The 21,329-nt window shown below is 57.0% G+C and overlaps 2 protein-coding genes across 2 annotated transcripts; one reads left to right on the forward strand and one right to left on the reverse strand.

The window, feature by feature from the left end:
* Window positions 1-649: 649 nt before the first annotated feature.
* On the reverse strand, window positions 650-8,047 carry TRIM15 (tripartite motif containing 15). Its single transcript, XM_042985385.1, is given in 10 exon segments — window positions 650-893; window positions 1,456-1,657; window positions 2,738-2,770; window positions 3,132-3,244; window positions 4,281-4,303; window positions 5,056-5,283; window positions 6,248-6,343; window positions 7,513-7,772; window positions 7,775-7,840; window positions 8,014-8,047. Coding segments are annotated over 10 exon segments (1,098 nt in total). The 3' UTR covers window positions 650-850.
* Window positions 8,048-10,714: 2,667 nt separating this feature from the next.
* Window positions 10,715-18,434, forward strand: LOC102965345 (tripartite motif-containing protein 10). The gene is made up of 7 exons (XM_007094056.2): window positions 10,715-11,392; window positions 12,653-12,748; window positions 13,276-13,506; window positions 14,025-14,047; window positions 14,316-14,431; window positions 16,069-16,101; window positions 16,439-18,434. Exons 1-7 carry the CDS (start codon window positions 10,964-10,966, stop codon window positions 16,954-16,956), a joined length of 1,446 nt encoding a protein of 481 aa, XP_007094118.2. The 5' UTR covers window positions 10,715-10,963; the 3' UTR covers window positions 16,957-18,434.
* The last annotated feature ends 2,895 nt before the right edge of the window (window positions 18,435-21,329 follow it).

Consider the following 21,329-nt stretch of genomic DNA (forward strand, 5'->3'; position numbering starts at 1 on the left):
TGAGGAAAGCCAGCAAGCCTGCGGAGCACGACCAGGGCACAGAGGCAGTGCTCTGGCCTGGGTGTCTGTCACATCCTGCCTGCTGTAATTACTGTTCTTGGGCTTTGGAAAGACTCCACCTGGGCCGCCCTGGTCCTCAGGGGCACGTCCCAGTGTGTGACAGCTCCTCACGTAAACCAGCAGCCACACACTTGTTTTGTGGAGTCTCTGTTTGCCTCCTGCCCGGTAGTGAACAGTGCTCAGCCTCTCACATTCCAGATTCCCGGAGCCCAGCAAGGCTTCCAGAAGCATCGAGCCCAAGGTCAACTAGGCTGAGGCTCCTGTGCAGACGATAAAGGCCGGTTTTACATCACAAACATTGCAACACAAATATTTTCAGATTTTCCAGTGGGGCCACCAAGTGGATTCTTTCCCTCGAGGCAGCTCCAGTCCTCAGACTCAACTTTCCCCTGAAGCCTCTGAATCCTACTTTCTTCCTTATGCAGGGCAATTTAATTTTGGCCCAGGGCCTCCCTAGATGCATACCCACAGCCTAAATCACTGGACACTCACCGTGAGAGTAGCAGCACTAGACGTGGAAACACAGTGTAAGCAGCTCATTTGTGTTCTCAACTTCATACGCGGCCAAAACGCCTGGCCTGCCCAGAACACGAGTTGAGTGCAGGGGAAGTGAGACAAAGCCTCATCATCCAACAGGAACGGGGATGATAATACACATTTGAGAGGTTAGTTGGACCTGAAAGCAAATGTCACTTTATTGAACAGTGGGGTCTGGTAAATCAGGAAACTCGGAGTGACAAGGAGGGACAGGCTTGTGTCGCGGTCACAGATTCCGTTGCCTTTCAAGTTTTCAGCGTCTGGCTGGTTCGTCGTACACTGTATCAGGACGCCCTCTATGAGAAAGAAACGACCCGAATGTCAGAACCGAAGGCAGTCTGGGTCCACCCTGCGCCCCGCAAAGACGGGAGCATGTCTGCGCGCATGTCAACGGAACAAATTAATGCAGGCCCAAGGACGTTGTTTTTCCCCACGACGGTTATTTTGAAGCTTTGGCAGTTTCTATTGTACTGGTGTTTGGTTTCGTTTTTCAAACTCGCGCTGACTCCCCGAGCCGTGCGTGTGTCCGGGAGCAGCCCCTGGGCTCCCGAAAGCTCGGCCGCTCTCCGCCCCAGCGCCCCTCGGACTCCCCCCTCGGCCCTTCATTCTGGCAGGAGCCTGTTTCCCAGACAGCTCCGACCGACCGAAGGAGGTGGCGAAGGCGGGGTCGCGCTCCGCGGCGGGCGGGACGGGGCAGGGCACTTGCGCGCTGGGTGCAGCAGGTGCGAAGCCCTGGAGGCCTGGTGCCGGTGAGCGCGCGGCCGAGCTCAGGCGCTCCCACCCCCACCGCCACCCCCACCCCCACCGCCACCCCCCGCCTTGCTGCCCGCCCACGCGCCCGCCACGCCCACCGCCTACCGGCGGGCTCTGGGCTGCACTTGCACGTGCCCGCGGGGGCGCCCGGAGGTGGCGCCGGGGCAGCCGAGCGCCAAGGGGACACCCTCGGAGCTCCAGGGGCAGTGAGGCAGGTCCTGCTGGTCCCGGGTGAACCTCGTCGGCTTCCTGTCCTCGGAGAGGGCCGTGCTCCAGCTGGCGGCCGGAGGGCCCCGGGTCCCGGCCCCTGGGGGAGGAGAGCAGGGCGTGGAGGGGAGCCCAGGGGCGCATGCGCCGCTCGGGGCGGGGCAAAAAGCGCTCCAGTAGGTGCCACCCGCCAGCGCCTTTCTGTCCTGAACCTCGGCTTCCCCCTTCTGTTCTGTAAGGACCGAGGCGGGAGCAATGCTACCCAACACGCAAGTGCTGCTCAGCTGTGAGATTTTGGTTTTCAAAGTGCAGCCCCTGAACGGCCTCGCCAGGGGGCTTGTAAAAGTGCAGAATCCTGGGGGTGCCTGGGTGGCTCATTCGGTTAGGCGTCTGACTCTTGGTTTTAGCCCAGGTCATGATCTCACAGGGCCCTGGGATCAAGCCCCACATCAGGCTCTGCACTGACATTGTGGAGCCTGCTTGGGATCTCTCTCTCCCTCTCCCTCTCTCTTTTCTCCTCCCCTGCTTTCTCTCAAAATAAATAAATAAACTTTTTTTTTTTTTTTTTGATGCAGAATCTTGGGCCCCATCCCTACTGAACCAGAATCTGCATTTTAACAAGATCCCCCGGGTGGTTTTTCTTGCACATTAAGTGTGAGAAGCAGAATGTGGTGATATTTGTGTAAATAGTTTCTTCTTTAAGCACCCATCTCAAAGTAAATGCTAGGTTTTAAATTATACAGTATCTGTTCAAGTCAGCAGAGTCTGGCACAGTGCCGGGCATTACACACACACACACACACACACACACACACACACACACACACAACCAAGAACTTCATAAATATTTGGGGGGAAATAATGCCTACACAAGTAACAAATATTGAGCCCTCACTATGTGCCAGGTGCTACACTAAGGCTTTTGCATCTACTGCCTCATTTACCTGGTGGCTACCTATGGGGCTAGAACCAGTGTGTTTTCCATTGTCTCTTTCCATTTCCAGTGAAGAGACTGGAACAAAGAGGCTTAATGGCTTGCCGGATGCCTCATACCCAGCGAGAGCTGGAGCAGAGAGCCCAGTAACCAGGCTCCAGACTTGGTGTATTTAATTGCTCTGTTTGCTGCCTTGGGTTGAGTGGGTGGATGAGAGAAAGGCTCCCGAAACCCCCAGCTGTTTACCTGAGTCTGTTTCCAGATGATGCACCAGGCTTTCTGAGCGAAGCAGAAATAGAAAGGTATGTGACTTGCCATCTCTTACAGGTACTCCCCAGGGCAGACCTGGGGACCCCGTGGGGAAGGAGGAGAAGGCATCTGCTCCATGCCTCCTGCTGTGCTCTAATGGCACAGGAGCAGCCCCCACCTGCCAGTGCATGTCCCTGGGGAGAGAAGATCTCTGAGGAACGGTCCCTCTGAGCAGAGCCAGGGTCACTAAGGGAAGGCTTGGGCGGAAGACAACTGGAGCCAGGCTTGGAAGGCAGGGGAAGGTGGAGAGGGATGGGGGGGTGGGCAGAAGGGCAAGCGGTGGAGGGGGGAGGGAACAGCATGGGGAAATCTGTCACCCCTTCCCCTTTACCTGAGAAGGTCCTCAGCATCTCTGGGAGGGGCAGGATTTTCCTGTGAACGTCTCGGATCTTCTTGACAAGGGCAGGAGAAATGGTCTCTGGACTCACAAAAGTCTTCTCACACCTACAACCAGTTCCTCCAGAATTAGAGGAAGGTCCTTTAGGAGAATGTTTGGGGCTTGTGGGGGCTGCAAGAGGTCGTTACCCTGTTTGTCTCTAGAGGACAGTACAGGGTCACTAGGAAAAGGAGAAGGCGCTTAAACTCCTCTGTGACTTGTGTGCTGCTCATTACTAGGGGAAGGGGATGGGGGAGAACAGTGGGATGGAAGAAAATGTGTCCTTGCGGGTCACCCGCTGCATGACCTTGACAGCACCCCTACCCCCTCCCCCAACCCCTCAACCCCCCAAACCCCTTCCCCCACTTCCTGGTCTCAGCTTCCTCCGCAGACCAGAAGGCCTGCAAAGCCCATCTAGATCGGAATCTCTAACACAACTTGAAAAGTATGTTTGGAGATGCTTCTTGGCTCATGGGCCCCCAGGGTAGACCCCCCCGGGGTTCAGCCCCCTGTGGATGCATGACCCATGGCTGTGACAGCTGCTCCCTAGCAGAGCACCGGGAAGGCGCAGGCACTTGGAGCAGAGGAAGGGACAGGAGCTAATATTCACAATTCCAGCAGCTGCCCCTTGAGAGTAGTGTTTGTAAATTCTGAAGGAAATGGGGCAGTTGAGGGGGGAAATGATTGAAGGCAGGCTGCCGGTCTTTCCACGTTCCGTGCTGACTGTATTTGATAGAAGATATTCCCCTCAGAATTATGTTTTACGTGGTGTTTACTACTGCCTCGAGTACTAATAATTTCGGGAATTAAATGGATGTTCCTGGATCAGCCTAAAAACCTGATTATTGTTTGTTTCTTCACTTTTAAGGGGAAAATGTGTCCCTGATACCAAACAATCAGTTTTAAAAATGAACTCTTAGGACACAAACCTTTGAGTGGAGGCTGCCTGTGTGTGTGTCTGCCAAAGCAGTTTTGTGTTTCCGCGCAGCCCGCTGGAGGGCGAGGTCAGAGTGCCCCCCAATGTCCATGCCCGGCGGACACAGGTGACGGATACAAAGTATACACCCCATGTGTGAAGGAAGCAGGACTGGGAGGAGGCCCTACCTGCTCTGGCTGACGCCCACATCCTACAAAAGAAAAAGAACATGCACTCAGTGTCCTCAGGTCCTTCCCGCCGGAGAGCCTGCACATCCGTTCTTCTTAACGCATTGGCTCAAAGTTCTCCTCTTGAAGAAAGTTCTGTGTGTCTAATTACCTGCCCATCAGACTATTCTTTTGCACCACGCCTCCCTACTAATGTGGGACTCTGGCCAGATCATTCAAGCTCACTTCTTTGCCTTAGCCTCATCTTGGGAGCGTGTTCTGCCTCCAGTGATTGAGAGATGGTGGAGAACAGGGTCCAGGCCTTGAGTTACCAGCCGAACCTGATGTGACACAGGGTAACGTGAGGACCATCGAAACAGACGCCACCATGGAGTTCTCTCTGTGAACCAGGACCATGTGAGGCATTTGGCACGGATTGTTTATCGTCTTTGCAGGAGCTCTAGGAAGGAGGTGCTACTGTTATCCCCATGTTTAGGCGGGCGCAAGGCTCGCTGAGGCCACACGGCTGGAAGAGCCTGCCCTCAAACCCAATAACGGCTGATTCCAGAGTCTTTGACACGACCGCAGTGCGGGGTCAAGTCATCCAGCCTTCCGGGGTCTGCCCCTCTGTAGCGTCTCTGGGCTGAAGAAACCCGACAGCTACCGGTCCCTCCTAGCAGAAGACCTCTGCTCCCCTCTCCTGCCCCTCTGCAGCATCTCCCAACCTCAGCTGCTGTCCCTGCATGAGCAATCCCTCTCCCATCCCACGAGGCAGGTTGTGGAGAGCCCCCCCCACATGTAGCAGGACACTTGCCAGCTGCTGGCAGTTCTCCAGCTCCTTGGCCTCGGCTCTGTGCCTGGCAACCTCCTCAGAGAACTTGGAGATGTAGTCTTCTCGCTCCTCGCAGACCTGCACCTCCAGCCCCCTCAGCCTGGCCAGCAGGAGGCCCCGCTGTTCCCTCAGCTCCTGCTGCAACTTCTCAAACACGGCTTCTACCTGCTGCTTCCTGATTTCGATGTGAGTCTGTGAGAGGCAAAAATACAGACGTGGCCAGGAGGAAGCTCAGAAGCTGGGTTCCAGGAGGGTCATCGGTATTCTTACTGTTAAGAGTGATAAGGACTAACTAAGTCTCTCGTATAATATGATGGGTCTCAGGGTAAACTTAACGTGATGAGGGCTCTGTTCTTGTCCTACCTGGAGATTCTACCTGTCATACATGTTATATCCTCCGAGCCACACTGAACTTTCACACTAACCTCACCCCACCTCCCCTAGGGCCCAGGGGAGATGGCAGTAGTCATTAATCGGAGAGCCACGCAAGCGAAGCAAGTGAGGTTACAGGCAACGCAGAGTGTGTGGCATTGGTCTTAGCCTCCGACATTGCCTCCTGTGGGGCACACTCTGAGGGGGGCACAAGGATGCTGGAGATCCCTTCCTGTCCCAAAACTTGTCTCTTGGTCAGGGTACCAGAAATTCTCATACTGCAGCTTTCGTCTTGGATAAATAACCATGTAGCTGGGAGCAGGGAGCCCCACCATTCACCTACCATGCCCAGGGACACCCTCATGGTCTAGGGTCAGCCTCACGGCCAGACTAGAGAGCAGACCCTTGTATACACTTCCTGGCCCCGAGCTTCCCATCTGAAGGCGATGCTTTCAGGCACTGAGACTGGGATGGGAAGGGTTGCTGAGGGCCAAGGTTCTACAGCCATGTCAGCGTGAACGTGGGCTTTGCTGTGTGGCCTTGGGAGCATCACTTTCCTGGACCTCAGCTTTCTGCTCTGTAAAGTGGATGATAAGTGGATCTTGGGCTAGAAGTCGTCAGAACCGTTTCCAGCTGTGATGCTCTGGGACTCCAAAACCTTGACCCTAAATGCCCTTGTGCACACATAGGGAAGTGAATGAGAACAGTTTGCCTCTTCTCACCTGCCAGGCCCCCAGTCTGCTAAGAAAACCCCCAGAAGACAAGGTGCCCAGACGCTCTTTACCAGAAGCATTTGGAACTTCTGGTCTTCCCGACTCTTTATGTCCTCAATCTCTTCTCCCTCCACCCTCAGGGCTTCCAACTGAGTCCTGACACCGTCCTGTGGGGAGAAGAATGGGCAGAAAGGGGTGGCTTAACTCACAGATACAAGTTGTCTGCTGGGTCCCAGGCACACGGCTGACCACTGAGGGATTCAGCAGTGGAAAGGGCTGACCTGAACAGACCAGCACCTGAGATGAGTCAGTCACGACGAAACTGGCAGCCGAGGTGGGAACACAAAGGGCACAGGGGGGGATCTCAGAGACAGAAAGCACGTACAGTGGGTCTAGAGAGGTGGAGTGTACTGTGTGTCCCTGGACTGCACACGTGGAAATTGCTGAAATGGTTTAAAAAGGAGTTGGGGGAGAGAGAGCAGTGTCGGAGGAAGTAGCTACATGAGAAGGAGCCGGAAGCAGGAAGGAGCAGGTGCCCAGCCGCCAGTCCAGCTGGATGCTCAGGTCCTGGGAGGGGCGGCTGGGAGATGAGGGGCACGAGGGAGCCACAGGAGGGTTTTGAGCAGGGGAGCAACGTGGTCTGCTGTGCGTTTGCGGAAGATGTACCTCGTGGAGGGTTGGAGGGTGATCGGAGACAGAGAGAGTGGAGGCAGGGAGCACGTCCGAGGCCGTCCAATGTCTGGGTGAAGCACTGAGGGCCTGGATTTCGTGGCGGTTGTGGGGATGAGGCCGAGTTAAAGACCCAAGAGGTGCCTCTGAGAAATCGCTTGCAGACCTGGTGACTGGATGGTGGGAGAGATCTGGAGGCAGACAGAGGGGGCAGCCTCCCTGAGACTGGATGGGCCAGGTCATGCCCACTCTCACAGGGAGGAGCCCTGCCTGCCAGTCGCCCTTGCTGGCCCCTCCCGCCTCATCCCTCTGAGTCCAGCAGCCAGGGCTTTGCGAAGTCTCCAGTCTGGGTCCCGGGAGGCCTGGCTCAGCCTGCACACAGTGGGTGGATTGTCCCAAGGGCAGCCAACTCATGCTTACGGTTCTTGGCATCCATCACCGAGGGGCCTCTGAGGCTGGAGTTGAAGTTCCTGCAAGACTGTGAACAGCCACACATCCAAGTGACCCATGGCCCTCTCCATCTGGAAGTGTCCCCCGTGTCCCTACGCTGGAGTCCCCTGATGTGCCAGCCAGGGCCTTAACCTGGACCCCTATCCCGTTCCCTCCACTACGTGTGACCAGACACTGTCCCACCCCCAAAGGCCCGAGGTAAAGCCGTGCTTCTTACCTGGTTGGGCTGGCAGGCCCCGTCCAGGAAGCCCACGGCGTGGGTGTGGTGGGAGGGGCCCTCTCGACAGCGCGTGCACAGGAGCTGAGCATCATGTCCGCAGAAGAAGCATACCTTCTCCCCGTGTTCCTCACAATGCATCTCCTCCAGAGTGCCCAGCGGCACGGGGACTGTGACAGGGTCTGTGTGCCCCTCCTCCTTGCACCATGGACACAGCAGGACCTTGCAGGAGGGCTGGGCCCCCATCCCAGAGGGCAGATGAGGCACGGCCAGCAGGAGGTGTGTCCACAGGCCCTTTGTGGGGCCTCTTGCAGGCCGGACTGGTGGCCTCCTCGTGGGAAGGGGCTGAGGGCATCACGGTGCCTTCCCCAGCCTGTCCACTGAGGCCTCTGCCTCAGGCCACACGAATGTCCTTCCCCAAGATGAGTCACGTTTGCGTGAGTCACTGAGGGAAGACCACGGGAGGCTGAGACAGGGAAGCCACGTGTGCTTCCCCGGAACCACCCATCAGCTGAGTGGGTTCAAACTCCAGCATGGCTCGAATCACCCAGCATTTCCCAGCCTGGTCAGCCTGCTCTCTGTTCCTGGGCTGGGGAGCCGAGCACGGTTTCCTGGAACCACTCCCTGGACCACGGAGGGTGGAGAGACCTGGGAAGAGACTCCACTTCCTGTCCAGCAGAGCAGGTGGGAGCCATAAACCTCCGGCTCTGAGGTGTGTCCGGGGCGGCAAAGTCCATCCTGGGGCACGAGGTGCTCTCGGGGGCCCCTCCTCTGCCCAGGCTGGCCTCCTTGGCTTGTGCGCCCTGCCAGCCCCAGAGCCAGTGTCCCCAACAGGATGACGCTGGGTCACGTTGTGCTTCAATTTTACTTTCTAACTTCAGGTGAGAGAAGGCGAGAAACTGCAGTACGAATGATTTGTATTGATAAAAGTTACAAAGCCCAGCCCCAAAGGTAGCAGACATTTGTGTTGGCTTAGTATTTTCATATTATTGTGTCCAATCTAATACCAACCCTTTGGGACAGGGATGATTACTCTCTTTTTACGAAGAAGACATGTGAAGTCACGAAGCTGGGAAGCTATGGGGCTGGGATCAGTCCTAGCCTCCAGTTTGGGCCTCCTTTCCTGGCCTCCTCTCCCAGCCTCCTCCCCTGGCCTCCAGTCCCAGCCTCCTCTCCCAGCCTCCTCTCCCAGCCTCCCCTCCCAGCCTCCTCTCCCGGCCTCCAGTGCCAGCCTCCAGTCCCAGCCTCCTCCCCTGGCCTCCAGTCCCAGCCTCCTCTCCTGGCCTCCTCTCCCAGCCTCCTCTCCCAGCCTCCAGTCCCAGCCTCCTCTCCCAGCCCCCTCTCCTGGCCTCCAGTCCCAGCCTCCTCTCCTGGCCTCCTCTCCCAGCCTCCTCTCCCGGCCTCCTCTCCTGGCCTCCTCTCCCAGCCTCCTCTCCCAGCCTCCAGTCCCAGCCTCCTCTCCCAGCCCCCTCTCCTGGCCTCCAGTCCTAGCCTCCTCTCCCAGCCTCCTTTCCCGGCCTCCTCTCCCAGCCTCGTTTCCCGGCCTCCTCTCCTGGCCCCCAGTCCCAGCCTCCTCTCCCAGCCTCCTCTCCCGTCCTCCTCTCCCGGCCTCCAGTCCTAGCCTCCTCTCCCAGCCTCCTCTCCCAGCCTCCTTTCCCGGCCTCCTCTCCCAGCCTCGTTTCCCGGCCTCCTCTCCTGGCCCCCAGTCCCAGCCTCCTCTCCCAGCCTCCTCTCCCGGCCCCCAGTCCCTGCCTCCTCTCCCAGCCTCCTCTCCCGGCCTCCTCTCCCGGCCTCTAGTCCCAGCCTCCTCTCCTGGCCTCCTCTCCCAGACTCCTTTCCCGGCCTCCTCTCCTGGCCTCCAGTCGCAGCCTCCTCTCCCAGCCTCCTCTCCCAGCCTCCTCTCCTAGACTCTTCTCCCAGCCTCCTCTCCCAGCCTCCTCTCCTAGCCTCTTCTCCCAGCCTCCTCTCCCAACCTCCTCTCCTGGCCTCCAGTCCCAGCCTCCTCTCCCAGCCTCCTCTCCCAGCCTCCTCTCCCAGACTCCTTTCCTGGCCTCCTCTCCTGGCCTCCAGTCCCAGCCTCCTCTCCCAGCCTCCTCTCCCAGCCTCCTCTCCTAGCCTCCTCTCCCAGCCTCCTCTCCCAGCCTCCTCTCCCGGCCTCCTCTCCTGGCCTCCAGTGCCAGCCTCCTCTCCCAGCCTCCTTTCCTGGCCTCCTCTCCCAGCCTCCTCTCCTGGCCTCCAGACAGGTGCTCCTCCTGAGCCCCAGGCCCAGGTGACAGTCAAACAACCATGGTTCTTCATCCGATCCCTTGCATCCTTGGATAAAACCAAAGAAAACTCCCATTGTCACACGGACTGTTCACCCCTTCCCCCTCCGGAGGGTGCAGCCCTCAGTCCCCTGCGATGGCCGGGCCTGGAAGTGTGGCCAGTACCAGCTGAGATGTGCCACAGTGTAAAATACACCCCGATTTCAAAGACTTAGCACCAGTTAGAAAGAACACAAAATCTCTCATTTCTTATCTTTAGACCAATCACATGTTGAAATGATAGTATTTGGGGTTAACAAAACATTAAAATTAATTTCACTTTTTAGAATATGGCTACTAAGGAAGTTTGCTTGCATCTGTGGCTCACGCTGTATTTCTATGCGGGACACACAGCTCTGAGTGCATATTACGGCCGTCCACCTTCCTCCTGCTGCCTTGGGCAAGAATAACCCAGCTTTGCCCAAGCTCCACGCTGACAGCATGGGTGTCATAGGGCTGGGGGGTAAGAGTGTGGGGTGTGCAGTCACCATAAATGAGTGCTGGCTGCTGCTCTTTTTCTCTGTCTCCCCCACGGGGGGTTTGGTGCAGCCTCCTTGGAAGCCTGTGGCCGGCCGCTGGGGGCATCACTGGGGAAGCCGTCTGGGCTGTGTTCCCCTGAGCACCGCCTTATCTGGGTCCCGACACCCCCTGCCTGCCCACTGCTTGCCCTGGGCCCGCTGATACCTGTAATCTCCCTGGGCACAGCTGGCCACGTTGCAGGGGCTGGGCTGGCATCTCTGCTCTCTGACTCAGTCTCCCTCCCACCCCCAAAGGAGGGACCTATCTGTCAAGTGTGGGCGGCCGAGATAGCAGCGCTGACGTGCGTGTGGATGAACAGGAGGGAACGCTGAGCCCCAGGCTGCGGGCACCAGCCCAGAGAGTAACTGGGGTCACCTCTGGAGCTGCGGGCTCTTCGTCCCCCCTCTCCTCTGCTGCTTGTCCGTCTGTCTTGGACCGTCGCATCTGTGGCTTTGGGACAGGGACAGAAGACCCCGGGCGTGTAGGCGGATGCCTTGCCTCTGGGCACGTGTGTGTGCAGGTGACCATGAGGGTGCCCGTGCGTGTGTGAGATGTGCCCGTGTGTCCTGACCGCTTCCCCAGCCAAGCAGAGAGGGCGACCTTGAGGAGCGAGTGGGCACAGCAGCACCATGGCCTCGGCCGCCTCTGTGAGCAGTCTGGTGGATGAGGTCAGCTGCCCCATCTGCCAAGGCACCCTCAGGGAGCCGGTCACCATCGACTGCGGCCACAACTTCTGCCGCAGCTGCCTGACCCGCTACTGTGAGGTCCCGGGCCCGGAGCCAGAGGAGTCCCTCGCCTGCCCGCTCTGCAAGCAGCCCTTCCGCCCGGCGGGCTTGCGGCCCAACTGGCAGCTGGCCAGCGTGGTGGACAACATCGAGCGCCTCAGGCTGGCGCCCACGCCGGGCCTGGACGAGGAGGACGTGTGCAAGGAGCACGGGGAGAAGATCTACTTCTTCTGCGAGGATGATGAGACACAGCTGTGCGTGCTGTGCCGCGAGGCCTGGGCGCACCGGGCCCACACCGTGCGCTTCCTGGAGGACGCAGCCGGGCCCTACCGGGTAGGAGTCTGTCTCCCCCACTCTGTCAGCATGCAGGCAGCTCCGGGTGCAGGGTCGGTGTTTGTGCGTCCGCACGTTCTGAGTCGTTCACTCACGGCCGACATGTGCTCGGTGAACGTGCACTGAGCGACGGAGTGGCCATGACGTGAGAGTGTGTGTCTGCACACAGGGCCTCAGGACACAGGGTTTGTATGTGAGGGAATGAGGCCCAAACAGTACGGAACAGGCAGGAGTGTTTGCGTGTTCACCAATGCGCGTGGGAAGGGGGGGGCGGCTGACTGAGTGTGTAAGTGTACTGTGGGAGTGGTCATGTCTGTGAGTAAATGAATGTTTGCACGCAGGTTGGGTAAACGTCTATGTGGGGTGCAGCTTTATCTTTCATTAAATCTGAGCACCTCTGGGTCACTCACACACTGTGTTTCAGCAAACGTGGGTGTCTGCACGCATTGGACGGTGAGGGTCCCAACTGTACTTCTGAACGTACACCTACGTGTGTGTACCTCTACCTAACTCTGTTCTAGAGCAAGCAATGTTTAAAACAATTACGGACTATTTTCACATCAGCCGAGTTTCCTCTCCCTTCCGGAATCATACGCAGGAAATTGACTGTATTCACAAGAAAAAGTTGTTTGAATTCGTTTCCTCAAGATCAGGGAGAAAGTGGGAATACTTTCTTTTTTTTTTTTTTTTTTTAATTTTTTTTTTCAACGTTTTTTATTTATTTTTGGGACAGAGAGAGACAGAGCATGAACGGGGGAGGGGCAGAGAGAGAAGGAGACACAGAATCGGAAACAGGCTCCAGGTTCCGAGCCATCAGCCCAGAGCCTGACGCGGGGCTCGAACTCACGGACCGCGAGATCGTGACCTGGCTGAAGTCGGACGCTTAACCGACTGCGCCACCCAGGCGCCCCAAAAGTGGGAATACTTTCAAAGAAGGACTTGTCGAGCTCAGGACAGTCCCACAGACAGCTTACCAAAGACGAAAAAAGTCGGGGTGCTTATCCTGAAGACAGGAAGTCTCGGGGGGGGGAAACCAAGGCACAGAGGGTGCTGGCACACGTGAAGAGGACATCTTCGATCACAATTCTTGGAAAGCGAAGCAAGAAGAAAAAGACCCCTCAGGCCACCAACCCCTGGAGGCAGGGGGTTGGATGACTTCCCTCAGGCTGCTTCATTACTGGAGGCAGGGGGTTGGATGGGATGACCCCTCTTTACAAGTCGATGTTTCCGTCGTAAATGGTTCATGCTCTTTCTCTCCAGGAGCAGATACAGAAGTGTCTTGAGTGTCTAAGAAAAGAGAGAGAAGAGATTCAAAGAATCCAGGCAAGAGAAAACCAGAGGACCCAAGTCCTGCTGGTAGGTCCGTGTCCCTTCCCAGACCCCTTTCCTCCGTCCGGACCCAGGTGGCCTGGCACGGAGGGCTTCCAAGTCACTCTACGTGTGAACCCTGACTCCCTCGTGCAAATCTCTGTCCCGAATTTATCTTCCTGTGAGATTAAAGTCGTCATGACCTCATGGAATTGCCATAGAACCGAATGAGACTGTGTGTATAATGAGCTCAGTGCCGTGCATAGGGTGCGCGTTGTGAAGGGCAGGGGATTGGGCGCCCCCATCACCTCCTCATCACCTCCCCTCAGCCACGTGTGCACGTAGAAGCCCCGGCGGACGGGGCCACAGCCATGCTGGGGGATCAGTGCAGCCGCGGGAGGGATGCCGTACTGTCTAGGGACCTGAGGGTTGGGGCTCTGATTTTCCACCAAACCCCGGAGGGCATGAACCTGGGCCAGAGGGAGAAGGCAGTGAACCAAGGAAGGAAAAGAAAGCTGAGGAAGGGAAAGAAGGAAGAGAAATGACCCCCCTGGCCTCTCCTCCTGCCCCTTCAGTCGCAGGTGGCCACCAAGAGGCAGAAAGTGATTTTCGAGTTTGCGTATCTGAGCCAGTTCCTGGAGGAACAGCAAAGCGTCCTCCTGGCCCAGCTGGAGGCGCTGGATGCGGACATCTTGAGGCAACGGGAGGAGTTCGACGTGCTGGTCAGTGAGGAGATGTGCCGCTTTGGCAGCCTGATCTCAGAACTGGAGGAGAAGAATGAGAGGCCAGCGCGAGGGCTCCTGACGGTAAGGCCTGGTCCCACGTGCTCGCCCCCGAACCCCTGCACCTGCACCCCCTCCCTCACAGGCCTTTGACTGTTCATCCCACTGCCCATCGGCAGGGAGAGCTCTGTTCGTGCCGACCTCTCGGGTGGTTTGTGAGGGTCCAACAGGAAAGTGCGGCTGGACGTGGCACTAAGCATCGAGTGCTTTGCAGGTACCAGGAGCTCTTTCCAGGGCATCCTGTGCCATGTCACCCCCACCGGTCCGGAAGTTCTTCCCGGTGCATTTCACTTCTGCACACAGGAGGGAAGACACGCGGCTCCCTGCTGGGGGTGCTGAGAAAGCACCTCCAGCCGGCAGCCAGGTCGCTTAACTGTATGGATCCATAAGATACAGGGCTTGGTGTCTGGGATCCTGATGCCTTGTAAACCCTAAAGCTCTGTGACTCTGGGATCGGGGGCCCTTTGCCTACCGGGGAACACAGTATTTGTCTTTTCTGGGTATAAGGAAGTGGGGACTGATCTCTCCCCTCTTTCTCGCAGGACATCAGAAGTACTCTGCTCAGGTGAGTCGTGGGCTGCCCTCCCCACTCCCGCTTGCGCACAAGCACGCTTCACCCCATGTCTGCACACGGCACCCTCACGTCAGGGGCGAAAGCCCTCAAATACATGTCCACACGCAGCTGCCGAGAGTAGGTAGTGGGGTCCATCCCAGAGGAAGAAGCTCTGCCCATGGGAACTGCACCTTCACGCCTGGTCGTCAGGCAGCTGGCTGAGTCTGGGGACATTGCCATGGGGGACGATTCCCAAATCCCGACCTTCGTGTGCCCCTAGATGTGAGACCAGGAAGTGCCGGAGACCAGAGGCTGTGTCCCCCGAGCTGGGCCAGAGGATTCGGGACTTCCCGCAGCAGGCCGTCCCACTGCAGAGGGAGGTGAAGCTGTTTCTGGGTAAGAGGACCCGTGAAGCCTGGGCTGGGAATGCCCTCCGTGTGCCCTGCCCCATGCTCGAGTGATGTCTGGCAAGGCTTATACCCCTCTCCTGTCTTATCCGCACATCTTTATAAAATATGCTCGTCAGCGGCACCTGGGCGGCTCAGTCGGTTAAGCGTCCGACTTCGGCTCAGGTCATGATCTCACGGTCCGTGAGTTTGAGCCCCGCGTGGGGCTCTGTGCTGACAGCTCAGAGCCTGGAGCCTGCTTCAGAGTCTGTGTCTCCCCCTCTCTGCCCCTCTCCTGCTCATGCTCTGTCTCTCTCGGTCTCTCGATAATAAATAAACGTTAAAAAATTAAAAATAAAATATGCTTGTCAGGATAACGTGACAATGAGAGGAGATAATGAAGATGAAGATTTCTGAAAAGATTTAACTGATTTGAAAAATAATTAAATAAATCTGATCTATTGGCATTAACCACTATAAAAAATAATGGTTAACAAAACCTGTCATTCTCAATACTTTAAAAAAGAGGCATTTGTAATGCATGATAAGTTTTTTTTTAATTTTTCTTGATGTTTATTTTTGAGAGAGAGGAAGACAGAACACTAGTGGGGGAGGGGCAGAGGGAAAGGGAGACACAGAATCCAAAGCAGGCTCCAGGCTCCCAGCTACCAGCACAGAGCCTGACGTGGGGTTTGAAGTCACCAGCTGCAAGGTCATGACCTGAGCCGAAGTCGGACACTTAACTGACTGAGCCACACAGGTGCCCTGCATAAGTTTTTCTTATATAAAGCTTATGTATTTATTTTGAGAGAGAGACAGGGAGAGAGAAAGCGGGGGAGGGGCAGAGAGGGGGGGAGAGAGAATCCCAAGCGGGCTCCAAGATGTCAGCTCCGAGCCCGACGTGGGTCTCGATCTCACAAACCATGAGCGTCAGAGGCTCAGCTGACTGAGCCATGCAGGCTCCTCTGCATAAGGTTTTGATGCTGAACGCTGTTCATTAATAACCAGCAGCACTATTTCTCTCTGCCCTGCGTGGCTGACCTGTCTCCCTCCCCTTCCTCCCACACGGCCGGGCACATGGGTGGGAGACCCCAGAAAGGTTGTGGTGACGAGAAAAGGTGTGAATGCTCAGAAGCGGGTCAGGCCTGTGGCTCTCAGCCCACACCCACAGGACCTCAGGAACGCTGCCCCTGGTCTCTGAATGGCCCGCCCGGAAGAGGCCTGCACTCAGTCCATCCTACAAGTCTGCCCAGAGGGCTGGCAATGAAGAGCATTTTACCCTAATCAAAGGCTGGCCGTTGCCTATTCCAGAAATCATTTACAAGGAAAACAAGAAATAAATTAACCCCTTATCTGCTCTTGAAGTAGACGTTTCCGGAGCACCTCACATGTCCTGAGCTCAGTGAGGTCCACCCAGGGCAAGGGCGGTGACCCACGACCTCACCCTGGGATCCTGCTAGGAGCCCATGTCCTCGGCCGTCCGAGTCGCAGTCAGGCTTTGGCAAGCGCTGCAGGGATCTGAGGCCAGGTTTTGAACCACTAAACCTTTGTCCCTTCTCTCTCTGGGGCTCAGTTTCCTCTTTGTGAAATGTTCTGTGGTTTTGTGAGACTAAGGGAATCTCATCCTGTTTCGTGTCCTCTCTACAGAGAAACTCTGCTTCGAGTTGGACTATGAGCCAGGTGAGCAGCGGGTGTCAGAACGGGAGGGCATGGGGAATCTGAAATCGAAACGGAAAATTTTGCAGGGCTCTACGCTGGGCACGGCCAGAGTCCCCTGCCCACACGTGAGGAGAGGGGGGAGAAAGGTTATATGGGACTGGGACAAGGTGTATCAGGGAAGGCTTCCCGGATGAGGGGACTCTGATCTGGTTCTACAATTAACAAGTGACCCGGTGACACACACACTGCTGTGCCTGATGTGCACAGTGACTCCAGCAGGTGGGAGGGAGGGCTTTCAGATCTTCTCTGGAGGTGCTGAGTGAGCAGCCATCTCTGTCCCTCCGGGCTTTCCCCGCAGCGTGCCTCTCTCTGGACCCCCAGACCTCGCACCCGAAGCTCCTGCTGTCTGAGGACCACCAGCGGGCTCAGTTCTCCTACAAATGGCAGAGCTCGCCGGACAACCCGGAGCGTTTCGACCGGGCCACCTGCGTCCTGGCCCGCGGTGGCTTCACGGGGGGGCGGCACACGTGGCTGGTAAAGCTGGACCTGGCCCACGGGGGCAGCTGCACGGTGGGTGTGGCCCGTGAGGATGTGCGGCGGAAGGGGGAGCTGAGGCAGCGGCCCGAGGAGGGCGTGTGGGCCGTGAGGCTGGCCTGGGGCTTCGTCTCTGCTCTGGGCTCCTTCCCCACGCGGCTGGCCCTGGAGGAGCAGCCCCGGCAGGTGCGGGTGTCCCTGGACTACGAGGTGGGCTGGGTGACTTTCGCCAACGCTGTCAGCCAGCAGCCCATCTACACCTTCACTGCCTCCTTCACCCAGAAGGTCCTCCCCTTCTTCGGGCTCTGGGGCCGAGGCTCCAGCTTCTCCCTGAGTTCCTGAGAGGGCACGGCCGCCCTCCTCCAAGTCCAGGCTCACCAGGGGGAACAGAAATGTGTCGGCTGAGGACTTTGCAAGGACCAGGGGAGTGCCCTGCAGTCTGCTGACCCACCTCTCTGTGGGACCCCCAGTAGAGGCCAGTGCATGCGGGGGGCGGACCCTGGCGAGTCCCAGGTCTGGAGCTCTACCCCAGCCTGAGACCAACCGGCTGTGTGATCGCAGGCAGGGCACAGGCCTACGTCACGTCTTCTCCCAAAAACATCGGGTTCGTTCCCTCGCACCCTCCAGAATCATTTAGTGTGTGCTGACCGTGAACCAGGCAGGATGGCAACCCCTGGCGGTCTGAAAAGGAAAAGGAAAAACTTCAGTATCTGAAGGAACACACACCAGACAGAGGACAAGGGAGTGATGGAGGCTGGGGACGGGCCGCCCTGGCAGTTGGGGAGCTCAGAGGATGGGGCCTGGCCCCCCGGGAGGGCTTTCTGGAAAGGACGGCTCTGAGAGATGAGTGTGTTCAGAGGGGGAAGGAGGGATGGCTGACTGGTGGCCCTGGGCCATATTGGGCCGCGGTCCTTGTGAGACCCTGACGCCACTGAGGCCTCCCTCCGCCGGGGGGGCTCTTTCGCCTGAGACCAAGGTGTGGGCCTTGCTGGGAGGCGAGGCCATAACCCACGGACCCTACATTCCCCTGCAGAGAATCTTACTCCACTCTGCTGATCGCCACCTGGGGCCTGGAAAGGGTGGGCAGGGGTGAGGCTTAGCTGTGGAGCCAAGATGCAGGGGTGCAGAATAGCAGGTGGGGGGGGCGGGGTGCTGGGTAAACTGCACCAGAGTTCACGCAGCTCCAGGCATCAGGGGGAGAGGAGGGAGCCAGCTCAGGGAAGGGCACGTGCAGGACGCCAGGAGAGACCAGGCCGCGTGGGGCCGCGTGGGGCCGCGTGGTACGGGGGATGCCGTCCGGTGCGGACCTGGGACGGGCACGAGCACTAGAGTGTGGAGAAGGACTTCAGTCGCCCCGGGTGGAATGTTAACTCCTGTGTGCAATAAAAGCATTGCCTTCACGCATTTTGGTCACTGTCTTCCTTTCTGCCTGGACATAGCCCTCACCACAACCTCTTAGTGTTATCTGTGTTCGCTCTGCTTCCACACCAACTAAATGGTGGGCCACCTCCTCACTGGCGCCCAGGTCGGCAGGTGGAAGAGGCGAGGGCACCGGGAGCTGGAACTGCGGGGGGACTGATGGCTCCCTCCGGGCGCATTCATAGTGTTTCATATAAAGTGTTGTATATTCAAAACAACGGACACATAACAAGTCTCTGTATGATGATAATACACATCCAAAACCCCAACACCCGGGGTTCCACCAGAAAGCGGATTGTGTTTTTCTGTTTATTTTTACTGGTGTTAGCGGGGTCCGCACCTGCGGGGGGCCTGACACGCGTCACGCCCCCTAACCTTGGCCACTCCACAAGGCGCATCCCCTTCGTGTCCTGTCTTCAAGGGAAGGAAGCCGAGGCCTGGTGAGTTTGGGCTGTGTGTGCAGCAGAGGTGGTGCTCCCAGGGCCGTAATCCACGTCTGACTAACGGGTCTTAACCCCTACACAGCACCGCCTTGTTCCGAGACAGGTGCGGTGGGTCCCAGTGAGCGCGTCGGTGCGGCCACAGTCCACACGACGACTGGGACTCAGGACGACAGGACATATTTCTCATGCTGAGAAACACAACCACTCGTGCGTGAAAACGCTCACGCCGCCGATCCGCCCCTCACCCCTGCTGGTGACGCTTACCTGACCTGGAGGGTGGTGTCCGTGCAGGGGAAGAGGGTAGATCCTGAAACACGGTGACTCGGTGAAGCTCCGTGCTCTGCTAGTCACAGATCTGCTCTCGGGGTCCCCCCTTGAAGGGCTGATGCTCCGCATCACCTCCTCCAGGACCCCACAGGTCTGCACCTGAGTTTTCACAACTTACACTCCACTCCACGACCAAGAATGGAGGCTCTCTCAAGTTAGTTCAGAATACTAGGAAAACAGACATGCAGATAAGGAAAATGGGATTTTCCACCCCAGGCCTCATGGGAAGGTACGGCCGGGGCGCTGGGAGCACAAAACCAGGCCTCAGAGCAAGGACTAGAGATTTTAAACTGCTAATAATAATAATAGCAGACACACGCAGCCCTCCCTCTGGCCTGTCACCACATTGAGTATTTTATATGCTGACTCTCACCACAACCCTGCAGGGTCGGCTGACAACCGTCCCCGACGAGCAGGTGGCTAAGGGCAAGCAGGCACATCCCATGGCGCACACTAGGGCTCAGGTGATGTGGCTCCACGTCCACGCTCAGGGCCACCACCCAATACTGCATTTGTGTGTCTGGAACTGCTAGAACAGGACACGAGGCCCAGAGACAGGGCGACCCTGGGGCCACTCAGCAGGACGTGTCCCCACACTTGCTCCAATACGTGGCTGCGTGCTCTGCTTTCTTCCGCTACGGCCCCTCCGGTGCCTAGTGACATGTTCATCATGGTCCCACTTTGAATTTCCAGGAGAACCTGATGAGCAATGAATTATCATCCCTCACCCCACAGGCTGGCCTGGCCGTGCCTCTGCTGGTCGGGCCAGTAGAGGACAGAGAGCCGGGCAGTCACCTGCAGGGAGAGTGAGACCCTGAGGCCTCCAGCCTCTTCCCAGCCCTGGTGGGATATTTGTGGACAATTCTGTGTGACATTAGTCCTAACCATGATGCAGGTGTTCTCAGCTGTCACCTGCAGGGCTGCTCTTGGCTAACGTCCTGTTCCCTGATTCCAGGTCTCCTGTTCCTCTGACTCCTACAGCTTCCTGCCAAGTCACTGTCCCCTCTCTTTTCTGAACATCCACACCAGAGCCTTCTCAGGCCCCTGCCCCAGGTCCCCTACTCCCTGCCCCCACTCCATACCATGCAAGAGTCAGAGAGGTTTACCTTAAATGCTTAGACACCACATGAGGGTCAGAGGGCATGATGTGACCCAAGTCTCACAGCCAGCAAGCCCCAGGACAGCACCCCTCCCAACACACACACCAGGCTGCTCCAGAGACACACAGGGGCCAGAACAGGGAGCCAGACCCCCCGCTACTGATGCTTGGAGGGGGCCCTTCCCCAGACTCCACGAACTTCACCGGACCTGCAGACAGTCTCTCCTCTTCCTGTGCCCTTAGCCAATGATGTTCCGCCATAACTTTTCCTAGCTTCAGGTTCCTATGGTGGAACCACTTCTAGAGAGATGTGCACACCTGTGTGTCAGCCCCAGAGAGACAGGTTGCTGGAGGGGGCAGATATGGGGGCCCTGAGCCCGGGATGAGGAAGAATAAAATTCTGCCCAAAACCAGAGAGTCCTAGAGGCGCCAAGCTTGGGGTGAGAGGACCAGAGCTCACTGAAGGAAAGATGGTGGGGTGAGAGGACCAGAGCTCACTGAGTGGAGGACAGTGGGGTGAAGGGAGCAGAGCTCACTGAGGGGAGGACAGTGTGAAAAAGCAGTGGGTAATTTTTTAAAGTGTTTACTACACAAAGAGAACATAGTAACAGAACATTTTCCCCTTGACTCAGGGTGTTATTCTCCCAACATCTAAATGCCATATGCTGATTCCCGAGACTCTTCACCCCAGGGAAGCCAGTCTTGCAGGACTGACTTAGCAGTTGTGCAGCCTCTGGTGCCAGGTACCCCCTGCCGCCCCAGTCCTGGCGATGGTACACCAGGGCCTCTGTGGGACACAGACCCACAGCCTGAGGAGGCTCAGCCTCTGTCTGAATCTTAAATCAGCATCTCGTTGGGTCCCTGTGTCCCTGAAGCTTGGGACATACTCAATGGTTTCTGTTCCTAAAAAAGTTTGCTTCCAGGTTTTTGATAAACAAAAATGAAGAAATCTGGTGCTGATATCGACATAGGCCTTTAAGAATTAAAGGAGAAGGAGAAGGTGGGGGTGTCGCTGAGGGCTCTGGAAACATGCTTTTCGTAACCCTTTTTAGATCGGTTACCAAAGGCACAGAAGACCCACAAAACCGTGGTGGTAATGCTGTATGGTACTGGGACAAGATCACACAGAAAACAGAAGAAGGCAGAGCTTGCAGACAGACCTATGTTTACAAAGGAGGTTGAATTTAGGACATAAATCAGTGAGAGAAGTGACAGAATCCGGACAAGACCATGTTGTGAAAACTGGCTTCCAGCAATAGAGAAACATCCAGCCAGTTCCTCCCTGGAGCCATATGTGAAGGTAGCGTCTAGACAGGTTAAAGACCCAAGTGTAAAAGTGAAACTCTTAACGTTTGTAGAAAATAATGTTAGAGAACAAACTGTGGCCTGAGGGTAGGGAAAGATGTCTGAAAAGGAACCCCAAAAGC

This window comes from Panthera tigris, chromosome B2 (genome assembly GCF_018350195.1).
Source record: "Panthera tigris isolate Pti1 chromosome B2, P.tigris_Pti1_mat1.1, whole genome shotgun sequence".
In the NCBI taxonomy this organism is placed as follows: Eukaryota; Metazoa; Chordata; class Mammalia; order Carnivora; family Felidae; genus Panthera; species Panthera tigris.